Source organism: Poecilia reticulata, chromosome 3 (genome assembly GCF_904066995.2).
Source record: "Poecilia reticulata chromosome 3, P_reticulata-male-v2, whole genome shotgun sequence".
NCBI lineage: Eukaryota > Metazoa > Chordata > Actinopteri > Cyprinodontiformes > Poeciliidae > Poecilia > Poecilia reticulata.
In genome coordinates this window covers 30117360-30135410 of record NC_088832.1, presented here as the reverse complement: position 1 = coordinate 30135410, position 18051 = coordinate 30117360, and the positions used below count along the sequence as shown (strand labels likewise).

Below are 18051 nucleotides of genomic sequence, written 5' to 3'. Positions count from 1 at the left end.
ATCTGGCAGATAAGAGACTCCTGCCAAGGATGGTGAAAGTAGCTGAGAAGCCTATTGGGAGTGTCCCTACCCTTCATCCAGGACCTGTTGCAGTACTGCAGCAGGAAACCCTCAGTACTTTGCTGACATGAGGCTAACAGTACTGCAACATCAGAAGCACCCCACTGCTAGTTTTGCCTCAAACTGTTAAAATGATGAAGTGCTGCAAATGTTTTATACTTTGAACTTCATAAATGTAAAGCTTGAGAAATGAAGAACCCCATCACATTAACACTACAGCAGAGCTTTAATTTATACTGTACATACAAAACAGGTCATCTTTAGAAGTTACAAGTATTAAAATAGTTTTGCATTTCTATATATCAATGTTTACAGTCACCCTTTGAAGACAGGAATTAGTTCAGATGTTACAATTACAGTATATACAGTAAAATTAACTTTGATAGCTAGAGCATTAACATGTACTCACACAAAAATTGTTTTGAGTCGATTACACCACAGCACACTCAACCATGATAGTTTCAGTTTCATCTTTTTCCCTCAGTCGGTGGGTTGGATATTTGATTTGGGCACCCTGGATCCCTTACACAGAAATTAGTGTTTGGCTGTAGGCGTCAAACCCAAAAGTTAACAAATCCCACAAATTCTATTGCAAAGGAACACAAAAGCAAAATGTTCAAACCAAAAGAATATTGTGTGCACTCTCAACAATAGACCTCTTTCTGAAAACATAATTTTCAAAGAATTAAAATGTTGTAAAAATGACAAAAATAAAAGTTACATTTTGAGGAAGAAAGCAAAATGTCTGAGCCAACGTGGTCAGGAAAATACCAGGGCAAACAGACTCTTAGTTTTTACATTTATGCTTGTCCTGACCCAGTCCAGCTTTGTTTGCATGCCATATAAATCAGTTCACAGACGGTTGGTTTGGGATTCTATTCAAGTGGCTTTTAAATTAGCGACGCAACTAGAAACATCTGAAGATGGGAAATAGCCCAGAGCTAATTAACCCACAATATTCAATCATTCACATTTATGCCGTCTAAAGAGGACACTAAAAAAATAAACTCCACACATTTTACACTTAAGTTTTTGATTATCCAAGATTTCAACTTCACACTGACAGGCAATTCAAGGAGAACAGCCAAAAGAACCAGATCCCAGTAATTATAAAGTTCACTACAACTTACATTCTAATGTCTTTGCTCTTTGCTGAATTTTGGTGCCTTTTTATTGAAGGTTCTCAACATAGACGCTGGTATCAAGTTCAAGAATGCTTATATAATAAGACCCTTTAGATCAAGTTAGCTTTATAACTACATTTTCCTTTTCAGTGTGTTGTTAAATAAAAGCAGTTGCAAAATTGTATTAACTTAAATTTAAAAAATAAATTTTTTCATGGTATTTCTCATGAAAAAAGGTATTTTTTCACAAAAATACAAATCACAAACAAAACAAAATGTCATACAGGTAATATTGAATAACAATCAGATTCCCATTTAGGAATTCTTTAAAATTAGACTGGAGCCTAGTCTAGTAAAGACACTTCCTTAATCTTTGTGAATACATTAATTTAAATGCATTGATTGACTGTATTGATGCCACTTGAAGGAATTTAGGATCTCGTTAGATGTAATGATTGTACATTCTTATAGATATGTGATGTCCAACTTTCATAAACGTTAATGGGCATTTATGAATGACCAAAAAGGTCCCTTTTGCAGTGAGAAAGGAAAAAAAAAAGTTATATACTTAAAATTAAAGAAGCCTCTACTTCTCGGAGGTCTGTTTCACATTACTTTACCTGAGCAATGAGTCCAACCATAAGACCTCTGAATTTACTCTGAAGGAAACGCAAACTAGTTGTTGTCATACATGAATCAGGACAAAATACATGCAGAAAAGCATCTCTGCCTCTGCACAGTTGCAGAAATCATCTTTTCCTCTTAATGAGACATTGCAATTTTTAAGACAGTAACAGCCAAGACCTGCTCAGTGCTTCCTGATTTAATTAGTAGAAGAAAGGTACAGAACCACGCAAATGACCGACTTTAACTTTCAGCAAAGATTGAATCGAAGAAAAGTGTCTCAAAACCCTTAACGCCTAAACTTAACCACAATTATGTGAGCGTCTACAACGAAGAAAAAAAAAAAAAGAAATGTTTGTGTGCATGTTTCCTCCACTGCACACAATGCTGCTTAACAGTCTTTTAGGGAGCAAAGGGTTAGAGCACTCTACTCCCTTCAGGGTAAAACAAAAATCTCAAGGCAATATCCAGTCCCTGACCACAAGAGAAGAGAGGAGTCGGAGATCTTTTCACAGAAGTCATGTCCCTCTCAGGGTCCATAAGCCACGGAGTGAGACACCTGGACCGCCGTCACTCATTGACATCCCAGATTTCAGACAGCAGCGGGGGAAGCTTTTTGTCCTGGAGGCGGAGAGCAAAAACCTGCTCCGAGTGGACACTGCTCAATGTGCGAAGGCTCACCAGTTTCATCAGCATACGGGGGAACATCAGGTGATCCTGAAGAAAACATTGAAAAAATATCAATTCATAGCACATTGTTAGCAAAGGAGATCTTTTAAAGACGTAAACCAGGTCTAACAATGTTTAATAGAAACAAAACATGATTTCTTTTCTCCAATATTTTATAAGAACTGTTTGAATAAAGGAGAAAAGTGATTGTTTAAAGTCCAGACTTTAACTTCTATCAAGTATATGTGTAGCATTATGATAACCTTTTTGAGTGAAAAGATATGCTGTAAAACGAACTAAGTGTAGGGTTAGGGACATACATTGTCCGCGGAATAATAATTGGGCAGCTACATTTTTGTACTGCAGTTAAACCTTCACAAGCAAAACAGGAACTGATTGTGTGTAGAAAATTGAGACTCTCAATTGCTTCCATTCACTGCAGCTAATTTTCACTCAGCTCCCTTATGTAAATGTTCCACTGGCAGAGATCAGGCACATTCATATCAAAATAACAATGCCCGTCACAACTGGGTCAAAAATGAAATCATCTACCTGATTGCTACAGGACTTCCAGTTTTCTGCACTAGGATTTTAGTCACAAGCAGTCACTCAACAACGTTGTAGCAAAATCAAACCTTATGAATTTGCAGTTTCTTGCTGGGCGCTGAATGTGTCATGAACTGATTCCAGAGTTTGGTGTTCTGTATGAGACACACTCTTAAGCAACTTTTGGCTGCTTGGTTTATTTCTTAAACACTTTTTTTTAAAACAAATTCAACAACTACACAATTGAGCATAATTAACATTTCAGATACTTAAAAATAAAAACATCCCAACTATGTTCTTACTAAAATCAAAAAATTATGAAGCACACCTCTAAAGACGGTAAACGTTTAGATTTTTTGACTTAAGGCTCTCACTTTCTTAAAAGTAGAGAGATTATTGTGAGAGGATATTGACAAACCCTCCATATTTAGGGGAACAATTTCCTCAACAAATCATCAAATTGAAGCCCTTAAAGTAACGAAATGCCTTAAATTTAAAGTCCACATAACCTTTTATAGCAGACAACTGCTCCTAAATTCAACCCTTCACCGTTAATATCAGCAGTATAATATGACCTCAGTTATGACCTAATGTGTCTGTTGTGCTGACACACTCTCGGTCATAAGAGCAGAGGTTACATAATGTGGCGGGAACTTACATTTGGTCTCTTTATCATGATGTAAGAGCGCAGAGCGTCCACATAGGGCTGCTGCAGCCTCTCAACAAGATCGTGATCCTGCACATTTGGCCGATCTACACAAATTAAAGCAAAGCATACACAGGCAACTTAAATCTGTCACTAAAGAATTTTTAATTTTGTTAAGATATGATAAATGTTACTCTAAATGCACAGTCTGCAAGATGAAATGAACCATTTCATCTTTGAGGGATTATAAGCATTTGGCTCACTCTGAGCCCTATATAATGATGATGAACAGCAAGCTGTGCAGTTTATTCATTCTGACCTGCAGAAAAGATGTTGATAGCAATGAGCAGAGCGTATTCGGCCTCATCGAGGTGCAGGTCGTTCATTCCTTTTGAAAACTCGAATATGGGGTTAATGAACTCAAACTGAAGCCCTGGGGGAATGAAACGAGAGAGAAAAGGAGGAGATGGGTAAAAAGAGGAAAAAACTGGGTTTAATGGGAAAATGCTTCAAGATTTTTATGGAAAACGGTACATAACATGATTTCTTTCACTGACTAAATAAGAGTACCTGCTTTGGCAAAATCATCCTTATTATAGCTGAAATCCTTCAGAAAAGTAATGCTTTCAATGGCTGGATTGTATCGTCGGGACGTCTCTAATAGCATAATCTGTGGAGGTCAAACACCTGAGTGACACACTGATGATGCAGAGTCAGTTTTTGGCACAAACTCAACTGCTTCCAACATTCATTTACAAAAAAATAGGCAAAAAGATGCTGAATCTTGAAAAATGTGCTTGAACCATTTTAACTTCAGAATTGTTGAGTCAAAGCAGCTTTGAATGATGGGAACTCAAAACAAACCTCAATGGTGGAGGTTTTTAGTAGAGCGATCTGGTCTTCTCTTGTCAGCTCCAGGAAACCAGGAAGCTGCTTTGCAAAATCCACAATCTCCTGAACGGACATTATTGCGAGCTCTGTAAAGTGGGCGAACCGCTGCTGTCGCACCTCTCGGTTTTGTAAGTCTTGACTCTGGGGCCAAGGCTGGGAATATTCACAAGCAGTCTGGTGAGATCCATGCCAATCAAACAGCAACAGCATTTGAAGACCATTTGTTGGGCTACATGTCGTCTATTTACCGTAACTTTTGGTCGGTCAAGGAAAGACCTCTTGTTGCATTGTTTCTGCATGGCCACCAGCTTCTCAATCATCTCCTGCTGCTGTGGGTCGAGCGTGGCTGCTTCCAGCAGAGGGGTCGGTGTGACCACTGTGGACGTGCGTGCCGTTTCCTCCTCCTGCTGCTTTTTCAGCTTTTTTAACCGGATTTGTTCCTCAGAGAGCACGCCTGTGGGTCACAGAGGATGCTGGTTGGCACAAAAGCTCAATCTCAGAGTCAAAGACGCAATTTTATTTACAGTAGATATAAAAATATTGAGTTCATTTAGCGTGAAGACACTCACACTGCTCCAGCATGCCCGCCTCCCGACACTTGCGCAGACGGCACTGCTGGCACTTGCGGCGCATGTACATGTCCATTTCACAGCGGCCGTTGTTCTTGCAGGAGTACTGGGCGCTTTTGATGACACTGCGGCGGAAGAATCCCTTGCAGCCCTCGCAGCTCAACACGTTGTAGTGGAAACCGGAAGCCTTGTCGCCACAGACGCTGCACACCTCGTTGCCCAGCATCTTCGGAGCAGGACCCTTTTTTCTCTTCACCGGCTGCCCATCTACACAAGAATACAAAAAGCATATTCGATTTATGAAGCGAGGCTTATTGGAAATTAAATATTTTCACAAAGATTAAACCCTAAACTGTAAAGTATGACATCTAAGGAATGCCACATGATCACAGATTTTTGTGGATAAATTTGCAGATTATTTCCTAGATTATAGTTACTCTATAAATGCAGTTTGGGGGGAGCAAGTTTGTTTGAGAACATATTCTTATAGATGGAAAGTTGAAGGATTTGGTGCAGAGGAGCAGCACATAGCAGCATTATGAGCAGTATGCAAACTGAATATGGTGGATGATATTTTTCAGTTGCAGTGAATGGATCTACATTAGAGTAAAAAACATCAGAAGTGTTGGGGCCTAACCAAACTCTTTGCTTTAAAAACTGTAAAGATCTTCTAAAGCAGTGGTCTCCAAACTACAGCCCGCGGGCCGGATCCGGATCTCTGAACAATACCAGAGAGCATTCAGATTTTTATTCATATACTGTATTTTTCGGACTATAAGCTGCTTATATGTGGATTTTTCTTCAACCACCAGGGGGCTCTTTAGCAGGAAGTGAATCATTGGAAGTCAAAATTGGAAATAAAAGAAGAAAGCGCCCCTTAAAACGGAATTAGGTTTTAATAGGGAATTGAAATTTGAGAATGTTGTTGATCAGTTAAATAGCATTGAGGGAAAAAAGAAGATTTTTCGTTTTTTTAAATACTGGGGTCATTATGAGAATTTGAGGTATAGATAATAGGATCCAGTAGTGCAACAACAATGGATGCAAGCTGCCGTTGAGATCTGAAGAAGAAGGAGGCGCCCATTTTTATTTAGCACATGCTAGTAGCAGACATGAAGGATCAGCACTTTTACTGTTACAGTTACCGTTCGGAAACTGCCGTAATTAATTCAGTTAAATCTAAACTTGGCAACTTTTTCTTTTTCAACCCTAATAAATGTGATATTCAATTGACCTGTTATTACTCAAATTTTGGGTGTCTGCCCCCTTCTGCTGCATTGTTGTTGAAAACCTTGGAGCGGCAGAGATATCTGCGGCTTATATGTGTATGTTTACTGGTTTAAAATTTTTTTTTAAATTTGGGGTTGTGGCTTATAGTTCTGAAAACACGGACTATAATCCTTCCTGGATTTTTTCTGTGAAGAACCCAGAGAGGGTTATTTGGTTATTATTTATTTCATTAATAGTGTTATTATTTATTTCCTGACTTTGTTCTGTGAAGAACCCAGAGAATGTTATTTGATTGTGCTTTCTGGAAAACAATACATTTTTACATTTAGGCGCTCCTGCAATTGTCACACTTTTTCTGTTACAAACTGACTCCGGCCCCCCACCAGAGAAGGGAAAAGTTATGTGGCCCTCACAGGAAAAAGTTTGGGGACCCCTGTTCTAAAGCATCTGCTGCTGTGATCATCCAGATGTAATCAGGGAGTTGCAACATGTCTACAGTACCTGCAATGCTGCAAATATCTTCACTTGCAGCAGTAACATTTTTGCATCATAACTGCATATGGGTGCAGCTCTCTGTGTTGTAATCAATGTGCTCTTATCTAAAGTAAGATTATACAATCACAGTGTTAGAGTCGAGATATTTCCTCTCAAAAGGCAAGAGATAGACAACCGCTGCACATGTGCACCTAAATGCATGTGTGGTTCAGTTTATTAAGCACACAAATCGATCTTAGAGAGGAGTCATAATCAAACTGCTGCCACTTCCTTTGCTTTAAACTTAACATAAACAAAAAGCTCATCCCCTGACCTCCTAGACTTAATATGCAGAGTTTCAGCTGGGACTGAAACGATCTAGCGGGGTTGAAAGAGACAAGCTGCTGAGTAAAACCACAGCTTACTGTATTATGTCACATCACCATATTATGAGCGTATTTTATTGCGTTTTTTTGGGGTTTCGCACTAAACAAACTCTACTCCATTTTAAAGCCAATACATAAGGAATTGTATATAAAAGTGTGAGCTGAGCGATAAATGCTAAGGGTCTGTTTTGTGAACACTGGAAACTTCTCGATTAAAAAAAAAAAAGCTTTTAGGCTTTGTTTAGCATTTTAAACAGGCTTAAATTGGGAACCACGGGCCCCGTTATAAAACAGTCCATAATTGATATGTTGCTTAATGACCAGCCTTTCAGTCAGTTTAATGAACAACATTTAAAAATTAAGTTGTGATGTAGCAAGTCAAATATGAAGTGTTATTTAAAAAAAGATTTAAAATCCACTGATTTATAAAGCATTTTAAGAGTTTTGTCCTTGAAAGAACAAAAGAAAAATGTCTGGGAAAGCAAACATTACCTACACTTCATTCAATTTTCCCCATACGTATTCAGCCATGAAAAAGGTAAATGCTAATTGCATACTTCTCTAAATGTTTCAGGTCTGTATGATAACCCTGCAATTCTGCAAGTCTTAGATTTTTCCAGCAGAAATATAGAAAGAGATCTAAGAAAGCACCAAATTGATTTAATGATTAATTCTGCCAGTGGAGGAATGTTTAGAACTTTTGAGTTAGTGTATCTAATTATATACTGAATCTATTGGTACTTTTGTACCACTGACATGATCTAAAATGAGGGGATTGGAAATCTCCAAGAAGAAAAGGAGGACAGTTAAGATCATTTAAAAAGTGCTTCAGTTCTGCCTTGTGAAATTCTTACAAAACAAAGGGAAAACAAATCTGTTTACTTTCATCTCCTTTGTAATGTATCTTAAGACGATCCTTTTTTTCCCCCCAAGAACATTGCAGGCACAACAAGGTTATCTGTGCCACCACCCACATATTGCTAAAAACAAAAACAGAGAACTCGCTACAACATAGTTCAAGCATCGTGTCCCGTCTCCTTCGTGCTCAACTCAGGCCGGCCTGCTGAACGTCCTGCAGAGACTCCTCCTGCTGTGTAGAGCATGTGTGAATAACAATCCACAGAGAAGTCGGGACACCAAGCAGCAGAAGACGGATCATAACAAGCAAGCCTAATGTTCCAGAACCACTTTGCAAAATTAAGAGACTTGATTGGGATTATGAGAGGTTTGGAAACAAGAAAAACCCCTAAATAAATCTAATTATTTAGGGAGAACTGGACCTGGGCAGGTGTATTATAAACACTGCAATAACTAATCGAGGCTCCACTAAAAACAACAATACACGTGCACAATAAGCAATAAATCAATTCATCACAAGATAAATTAAAACAAACTCAATCATTTTCATTTGAATGATTTATTGTTTTTCTCTTTTTCTACCAAAACCTTGATGGCAAAAGTTTTTGCCTGGTGCATTGGTTTCAGCTAGCCCTTTTTATTCTTTTTACAGAGACTTCATGATTCATTTTATTTGTAGTTTCAGATGTTTTGTTTATTTATTTTAGGTATTTGAATATTTAGTTCCAGTGTTAACTCTTGGTTAGAATTTAAAGCTTATTAATCTTTCATTTTTTGCATTATTATGCCCTTACCATTAGACTACTTTAAAATGATTTGAAAACAACATTATCACTTATTGCAATAACTTGTGGGACAAGTTATTGTTGAGCAAAATTAGTTCCATAGAAACAGCTGACTGTAAGGTCCTGGATTTAATCCATTTATTAAAAGCAAACTCAAAATAAAAACAAGGAAACTTTTATTGCTCTGCTTACCTACGCTACCAGACGCGTCACCTGCACACGGATCCAGTTTGATGTCACTTGGCTCCACCGGCAGAGTGCTGCTCATGTCGGCGAGCAACGGGCCATTGTGGGAGGCGACTGGGAAGTCATCTGGCTGGGAGAGGTCGGTCAGTGACAGCAGGCCGTCGGGCTTCATTGTGGCGTTTCCTCCGCTCTCCTCAGCCAAGCAGTCCAGCTGCAGCTCAGAGGCCCCGTCAAACACCTTACTCTCATCTGACAAAAGAGAAACAAACTCGCTGGACTCAAAGACTCATTGTTCGGCTTCCTCTTATCTTATCTGTTTTAACAGGTGTCCAAAACAAACAATTCTTAGAGAACGGAGAAATGTAAACAATATGATAGGGAATTAACAGAATCAGCAGCGACTTTATGGTTATTACAATTTAAAAACAGTCACTCCTTTAGAAGAAGCTTGGAAATAAAAAATGCAGCTTATGCGTTCTATGACTTTTATCTTGCAGAATTAGTCTTATTTTTTTTAATGTGGGAGAAAAGATACATTTATTTTAACTGGAAGAGTGACATTGGCACATTTAAGAAGAAATAATCCTGCCTAATCGCTCAGATTTAAGAAATAATCTCTTCCTCTTACCATGACCAACATCTGGGATATCAGTCACAGACAGCGTGGACATCTTCTGCACAGCAGCTTGTCATTACGAAATCAACGTGTACCTGTGGAGTAAAAATAACCACGCCGAGTTAAAGCAGCAGAGTTTGCCTTGCAGAAGAATAAACACCACTTGTGACAAACCTTTGAAAGGTTTGTCACACCTACAAACTTTAATGTTTGCTTTGGCCATCTGTGTAACTGTGAAGTGGTTTCCAAAGTTTTTTTTTATTTTTCTTTTGTTTTTTTTTTAAAGAATATGTGAAACCTGTTGTACAAATTAACGGTCTTTGTTAATCTGTGCAACATAATAATAATCCCAATCAAGTCTCTTTACACATCTTTTTTAATAAATTTTTCTAAAAGATTGTTTATAAACTTAATTTTTTGCCCATTCTTCTATGTAAAATAACTCAAACTAGAATTAGAAGACATTTTTAAATTCTTGTCAGTGTGGATTAAGGTCTTGGTTTTGTTTGACCTATAAACACACAGACATGCATTAATCGTTATAATTTCACTGAAGCTCTGGCAGCAGGTTTAGATTCACAAGTCATTTTTAAGCCTTTGGCACCCTCCAGCAGATTTTGTTCAAAAGCTGCAACGTATAAAGCCTTTGTTTTCACTTAATTAATCAAATAAGGACCGATTAAGACCAAAATCTCTTTGACAAGTTTGACAGGACCAAGAGCTTAGTAGCATGTTTTATGGTAACTGGTTTACTAAATTGTCCAAAATCTATCAAATCACAATTGTAACAGTTTGTAATTATAAGGAACTGCTTGGAATAATTATTTGGTAGGAGGTAATATGTCTAGTTGCCCTGCAAATCTCTCACATGTTTAGTCAGAGCCATCACAAATTTATAATTGCTAAACTAATTTGGTGATTCCTGGAAGTAGGTGGACACAATTAATTTTATTTCAGGTAACAGAGTGGAGGGGGCTAAACAGATACATATGCTGCAATCTACAGGTAGCTAAAAACACAAATTATCACGCAAAACTTCAATGTTTGACAATTTAGAAAGCGAATCTCATGAAATGGAGTCAGTATTCAGAGCGAAATATTTCAGACCTTTTATTTCTTGTCTTTCTCCATTTTTACAGATAATTAAAAAAAAATCAAAATTCAATATTTCAGAGATTTTGAATATTTGAAAAAGTTTAAGTTTAGAAAATAATGGAGTCATGACTGACCCTAGTCAGCTAATTAAGCAAAGCATCTGTAAGAGTTTCCTGAGTCTCAGTCTGGGTCAGTAGGCTGCACAATCATGGAGAAGACTGCTGACTGGACAGCCACTGGTATAAGGAGGGAAAGCCACAAAAGGTCACTGTTGAAAAAGCTATGCGTTTACAGGGTGCTATATCCAAATATGTGCAAAGAAAGTTGAGTGGAAGGAAAATGTGTGGTATTAAAAGGTGCACCAGCAACAGGGAAATACAGCTGTTCTTCAGTGCATGCTACACTGCGCTGAAGTAGTGATTTGTGCAAAAGGAGCTCCTTTTGCATGTACTGTTGATTGCATTGAACAATATTTAGCAATATTAAAATTTTCTGAGTCAGTGAATTTTTGTTTTTTATTTTCTGTTAGCATAATCATCAAAATTAAAAGAAAAAAAGGCTTGAAATATTTCATTATATGTAATGAATATATACAACACACACACACACACACACATATATATATATATATATATATATAATTATGGTTAGTTATTACCATAACTAACCATAATTATATGGTTAGTTATTTGTTGACAGTAATTGCTTATTGTCAACAAATAAGCAATTTCCTTTTGAGGATAAATAAAGTATGTTATATTCTAATCCATTATAGGATTGCCAAAGAATCTTGAAACTTTTTGTATTCTAATTTTATGAGATGTACCACTACATTTCCAAAAAAAAATAAAAGGAAAAGAAAAACTGAAGTAAGGTTGGACAGAGATCTATGCTTGTTCGCAGACATGACAGGCAGAGTTTGAATCCTGATGAACTTAAAGCTTCGAAAATCTTTTAACAGTCAACAAGATGACAAAATATGCAAGATTCCTAACAAAGACATGGTCAAATGCACACAAAACTTTCGAATTTCAACATAACTGTGATAAGACGGATAGATGTAAATAAACAAAAATTGTATTCTCACTCAAAAAAGGGATGCGGTCCAGAGAATGAGATGACTGGGCATCTTAAGCAGCAATGTGTGGTTCTTAGAAAGACTTGAAATGGAAGACTTTAATTGTAGTCGGACACTCCTAATATCAAAGTGTGTAAAAAACCCAATTGGATGCAAAAGCAGAAATGAAAGTCTGTCATGTGCTGCTGGGAGGGAGAGGGTATATTTCAGGAAACTGATTCAGCACACACACCAGCATAAACTGAGGCTATTCTTAACCAGCCTGCAGGACAGAAAAAGCTTAAACAAAATGCATTTTACTATTAATTTTGATAGGTGAAGAAATGCAAAACAAGATAAATTCGTGTATGGTTATCTTATAATCCGTTTAGTACGTCTGCCTAACTAAAGTTGAGGTCTTGAAAACCTGTGTTGGATTTAAATGATTTTTCAATAAAAGTGCTACAACATAAGCAGTAGTTGGTTGTTGTTGACTTTCATTCTGTGGCTTGATCAAACGGCTTCAGCTATTGATAGAATGCAGTATGGTTAAGCCCTGTAAATATTCACAATGGAATGGATTTTGTTACTGTTTTAGTTCTTGGTTTACATAATCTGCTAAAAAAAAATTAATACGGTCAGAAGCCACAACAGCAACCCAAACCACGAGCTGAGTCAGAGCTCTGAGCCTCATAAACTGGATTTCTGTCATTTGCCAGATTTAAAAATAATATTCACCTCCTTAATGCTACAGGGGCGACACAGAGGGACATGCATAAAATGTCCAAGTGAATCTATGCCATGGATATAAAGTATAGATGCAGTAATAATTTTAGCAGAAATTAGAAGTGGCCAATTTTCCCTTGATTAGTGCTGATTGGTCATCAGCAGGTCAAATACTAAAAAATATCAATAGCTGCTCCCTCAGTTCATTAAATCTATCACAACTCAGAACTCCATACATTTTTATTCTATGGAATGATTAACAACATCATGTACTTTGATGTGTCTATCTGTATCCAAAACGCTGCAGAATGCATTTCTGAATGAGCGGGTCAGATCTAAAAGAAACCTCATTACCAGACTTTAATCTGAAGCTCAAACATAATCTAATCTGACCGTATTCTGTTAATAAAATGTGCATTCCCAATTAAAGAGCAGCGTTGTTCAAAGTGTGGTCCAGGGACCATTTGCAGCCCATGGACAGATGGTGTGTGTCCACTGACAGAAATTCAAGAATGATACAAATTTAGAGACTTTTTATTTTCAATGTAAATAAAGTCAAAACAACAAGGCTTTATCATTCTCTTTAATTTCACAATAGAAAGTACTGCGTCCATCTAAATGACTTTCAAAGTCAAATGACTTTCATTTGAGTGAAAGTCATTTGAGTGACTTTCACTCAAATGCAAACTTTGGAGCAAAGAAATTAGTTTTTAAATAATTTATAAAACCAGGCAGAATGTAGAGGTATTATCAAAAAGAGTGAGAACCAAATCTTGTTTTTATTGCTGGTAACAGACTAAATCTTTTTCTAGTTTTTTGTTTTTTTTTTCATATCTGAGGTCAAAAGAATTTGCAAACTGAAAGCCTTTCTTTTAATAAATCAAATGTGCAAAACTCTTTAAGATTTGCCTCGACACTTCTCTTTCCTGCAGCAAAGTAAAAAAATTCTCATTGCTTTTTGTTAAATTATTACATGCTTGGTTTATTGTTGAACAGGTAAAAAAGGAAAACATGTTCTTTTTTTTATTTTATGTTTTTTTTAATTTTGGCCTACCATTTTTGTCCCACGTGGTAAAAGTTTGGACTAAATTAATCCCATACACGTGTTCATTTCTTTTGACAAAGAAGAGAAGTGATGAATAAAAACTGAATTAGTGGAAAGGCTGCAGAGCTGATGATGGGAGTAATTCATCTCTCCATTCTCCACAGACTAAGAAGAAAATCTTTCGTTATATAACAAACAAGCATGTTTGTTATTATAAGGAAGACGATATGAACTTTATAATATTGGCATTTACAAATGCTGACCAAATGTTTGCTTTTGTTTGTGTTAGTACACTGTAAGCAGATTTTCTCTTAAATTTGAAACAGAAACTTTTTCACTAAACAAAACAACTTAAAAAATACAACTCTGCTAAAGAGCATCATTAGGCTCAAATATATTTGCAACAGTGAGCATGTGTCAGGTGAGACTGACCTTACCTCTGAAGTGGATGTCCCAATTACTGCCTATCCATCTCGTCCATGCCAGTCCACAGCTTGAGTCTGTCGATTCCTCTGCGCTGATGGAGGACCGGCTTTCCCTGGTGGGCCTTATGGGACGCCCAAAGCCCACTGACTTATTGTGCCGAGGTTTTAATGACTTGATATCTGGAGGAGAGCGAGTAGGAAAGAAGTGGCTTTCTACAATGCCCTACGGGAGACGGGAGGGAAAACGGAGCGGGAGGGAGGAGAAAGGGTGAAAAAGGGAACACCAGGGGTTACTGTAGGTCATTGACTCTTGAATATTAAAATGCACTGAGGTGCTTTGCTTATTTTCTCCTGAAGCAGCTTATTGTATTTACTGTACGTAGACTTTACCAGTTGTCCTAACGCTTTACCCCCAAATATTAGCTTTTTCATAATTAAAGAAAGCTAGCAACATCTAAAATCATATATCAGACTTTGAATTTTCTCAATAGAAAGTAGATAAAGGGAGGCCTTATCTGTTCAAAAGGCATCAGGTGTAATAATTGGAGATATGGTTTTACTTTCTGCAGTAGTAAACCACCTCTTCATTGCATAATGTCTCCTGTTATCCACACCCTGATCTGACTGGTAAAGTCCAATGTCCTCAACATCTTATCGGTCACTCACCTTTGCCCATGTTCCATTTTGCCACAGATGGTTGGAAATAAAATTACCAGCAAATATCAATAATGTCTTCCTGGCCAACCTTATTGCACCATACATTCATTTACATAAGGAAAATCTGATTTAGTCCATTTAAACATTAATTACTGATCACAAATCAAACCAAAACTGTGGAATAGCATTTATTTTGAAGCTCTTATCTTTCCAGACTCCTGGGCAGACAGACACCAACCTGCCCTGTAATAAACAGTTCCACCAGTTATTTACAGCCAAATATCAAATATGTTACCGTCACAATTTAGGTGACCGATTGTATTCATTTTCAAAACCAAAATCCAAATGAAACACAGTATTAGGGTCGCTGGAAATGAGAAAACATTTTACCTTCTTTTGGTGGAGGTTATTTTCCAGGATAAAAATGAAATGTAGGAAATATGGTTGAAATTTCATTTCAAGAATAAATCTGAAATGGTGAAAGAAGAATTTTTGTGATTAAAGTCACAAATGGTGGTATGTTGACACTGCTGTGCTCTTTCAGAGCAGGTTTGGTGTGTTTTGAGAGTACGTGTCCACAGGATGTTTGTAAGCTGAAAAAAATGTTTTTTGTTAATAAATCTTATTCTTAAGTCCTGGCCACAGTGTTCTTTTGATTTCACTTTATACTATTTCATCTTTTTTTCTCACCATTTAAATTTTCCCCCCTATTTATATTGACTTTAATCTTAAAATGGGTAAGCAACACAAAGTATTCTCCGCTTCTTTTATCCAAATGACCCCAATACTTTGGTTGAGCGGAAAACGTAGAGTTTAGATTATAAAGATTTCGATTTTTAACCTAATGACACTCAAAGTCATTTGTAAAATTGACTTTGAGTGTCTGTAAATCCCCTGTCAGCAAACCTTTCATAAATAGCCCCAGAGAAAATACGCAGGGCACTGGTATACAGGAGCAGTCAGCACAACTGGGAGGGAAATGTGGCTTCCTCAAAGCGTACCAACTCTCACTCGAAAAGCAAAATGGGATTCCCATGTTCAGCAACAAACTGGTGGGAAACGAAGGCGCCGCTGATTTTCAGGAATCACTGGCGCCACATAGAATTGGGGTTCTCATGCACGCCCTAGTAGAAGAAGAAGTGATTCATTTACTGCTTGCAGATCCACCCTAATGTTTTTTACTCCTTCTGACCTATTGGCAAGATTAACACTGGGTGGGGCTGAGCAGAGAATTATGTTAGGTCACCGTAGCGGTGGACATGATAAAAAGATGGAAATCATGCCGCATGAACAGGTGAACCAGACATTATCTGGATGGTTATCGAGAAAAAGGGCTTATCAAGATAAGACAAGCAAAGCCTCAAGTAATAGGAATTGGTAGATTTGAAACCTAGTTGTAATTTCTCTTACTGAATCAAAAAAACTATCCAAGTCATTAATATTTGAGCAAGTAAGGGCACAATGTACTGGCATTACATATGGTAATACCGTTATTTAAAGCAACTGTCACAACTTGTAAACATTGTTTGTAGTCAGCCGACAGTCTTACAGTGTCTGTTTTGAAGCATTTCAGCACTGATCTTCTGAGGCATTGCCATGGTTTTCCAAAATATTCAGACGGAAAACACAGAAATTCCAATAGTAAAAATTTCCATCTTATAAAAGTCTAATATAAATTTTTAAATGCTACTTACCCTCTTAAATATATATTTATAAAAATCATCATCCTTTCACAAACTATTAAGCGCTTTCTCTCAAAAATACCGTAAACAATAAAACTAGAAACAAAAAATATGTAACTTAAAAGGCACAAATGTGTAAAGCACCACCTCCATAGTCAGGATGCATTTCTCTACATGTTTTAAAACCACAACCATGATTTGTCCACTGAATCCGTTTCAGGGATAACAGTTACTTCTAAACTTCTGACAGAACCATAACTTGCAGACATGATCAGATCTGAACAAATGACTTAAATGCTACAGAGAGGTGCTTCCCTGTTCATACAGCACAACACTGCTATATATTTTACAAGATCCCAGTATCATTTAAAAGTTATTTATTGCTCTTTCTTGTAAAGTAGTTACTTTTGTCATGCAGTATACCTACTAATAGTGAGAATGAAATCTGGTGTAGATCTCCTGTTTCTGTGCATCAAAACTTTCCTTGCTTTGATGGGAATTTTCATTAGTCATTACAAAGAAAGGCATCCTTAGATGCCAGACATGAAAGATCAGTGGAACATTTGCTATGGATCTTAATGGTCAAAGAGTTCTGCATTTGCACGTCTTCATAACGCTTCATTTGTTATTTATCCACCTTAATTTCAGAGAGAAAACATATTCTAATACATGCCACCCACGTTATCGACTCTGAAACGCCGTTTCCTCTTTAGGAGTTTTGTTTGTTTTTTAACCAAGAAACTCCAAACTTTCACATGTCTGAATATGTGGGTAGTACACTGACATTTAGGCTCTTTTTTTTAAAACCCCAATCATATTCATACAGAACTGAAACGACCACAATGAGCATAAGTGAAATACTTTATAACCTAGTTGGCATTTGTCAAACTGAAGTAGTGCTATAGAATTTCATGTCAACTAACTATGAACAGATAACTCACATGTCTGGAGATTTATATTGACAGAGCTGGAACTTGTTTTATTTTTCTGACCACACATTCGCTGCTAACATTAGCTAAGTTAGTACTCTTGACACACAACTTGTTTTGTGAAACTAGCGTAAAGGGGATTACTGCTGCTTTACGTCAAAACTTTGGCGAGCCAAGTAGTCTAGATTTTGACAATTTACATAAAACACTGCAATAACAAGAATGGGGTTGTTTATGGGAGATTAGCTTAATGGTCAACCCACACAGCAAGGCCAACATCATGAACGTAACGACAAAAACAAGTTGAACTTAGCAACCGGAGCTAATTTCAGTCCCCAAATCTCACTAACAAACTCAGGAAAGACATAAAACAACCAACTCTTTACCTTCCAGGGGGTTCACGGCTCTGTGACGGGTTGTCTGTTCAATAAGTTAGGAGATTCAGTCCTGTACGTGATTCCTGACTACGGCTTTGACAAGCCAAGCTAACTCGTTAGCCAGCGTAGTACATCATGTGACTAAGACGCCCCTAGGCACGTGGGTGTTTGCTACCCTGTGTTTTGACTTGCAGGCAGATACAAAAAAACAGACACTTGATATTCCGTTATGATCTATAGAATAGAATAGAATAGAATAGAATAGAATAGAATAGAATAGAATAGAATAGAATAGAATAGAATAGAAACTATGACTGTTCCACTATGAAAAAATTCAAGTGTAGCAAGTACACACTTGTGCATACCTTATGCATGGAAGAATGCATAAGGTATG

General features: G+C 37.2%; 1 protein-coding gene across 3 annotated transcripts; it reads right to left on the bottom strand.

Annotated features, from left to right (window-relative positions):
- Window positions 1–267: 267 nt before the first annotated feature.
- Window positions 268–17813, bottom strand: nr1h3 (nuclear receptor subfamily 1, group H, member 3). 3 transcript variants are annotated; one of them, XM_008405656.3, is made up of 11 exons: window positions 17667–17813; window positions 14020–14235; window positions 9677–9759; window positions 9055–9297; window positions 5130–5396; window positions 4809–5014; window positions 4534–4713; window positions 4240–4339; window positions 3989–4102; window positions 3682–3776; window positions 268–2525 (listed from the first exon to the last, which is right to left on the bottom strand). In XM_008405656.3, the coding sequence occupies exons 3-11, from the start codon at window positions 9717–9719 to the stop codon at window positions 2379–2381; spliced, it is 1395 nt and encodes a 464-aa protein (XP_008403878.1). In that variant the 5' UTR covers window positions 9720–9759; window positions 14020–14235; window positions 17667–17813; the 3' UTR covers window positions 268–2378. The 3 variants fall into 3 exon arrangements, with proteins under 3 accessions (XP_008403878.1, XP_008403877.1, XP_008403880.1); XM_008405655.3 differs by having other exon boundaries at window positions 14025–14235; XM_008405658.3 differs by having other exon boundaries at window positions 14025–14192; window positions 17667–17801.
- Between the last annotated feature and the right edge of the window lie 238 nt (window positions 17814–18051).

Excerpts from the sequence above, each read along its gene's own strand:
- nr1h3 (XM_008405656.3), bottom strand. The coding sequence starts at position 9,719 with ATGTCCACGCTGTCTGTGACTGATATCCCAGATGTTGGTCATG. Across the intron at positions 4,340-4,533 it reads TAAAAACCTCCACCATTGAG|ATTATGCTATTAGAGACGTC; the intron begins GTTTGTTTTGAG and ends TGACCTCCACAG. Across the intron at positions 3,777-3,988 it reads TATCAACATCTTTTCTGCAG|ATCGGCCAAATGTGCAGGAT; the intron begins GTCAGAATGAAT and ends TAATTTGTGTAG.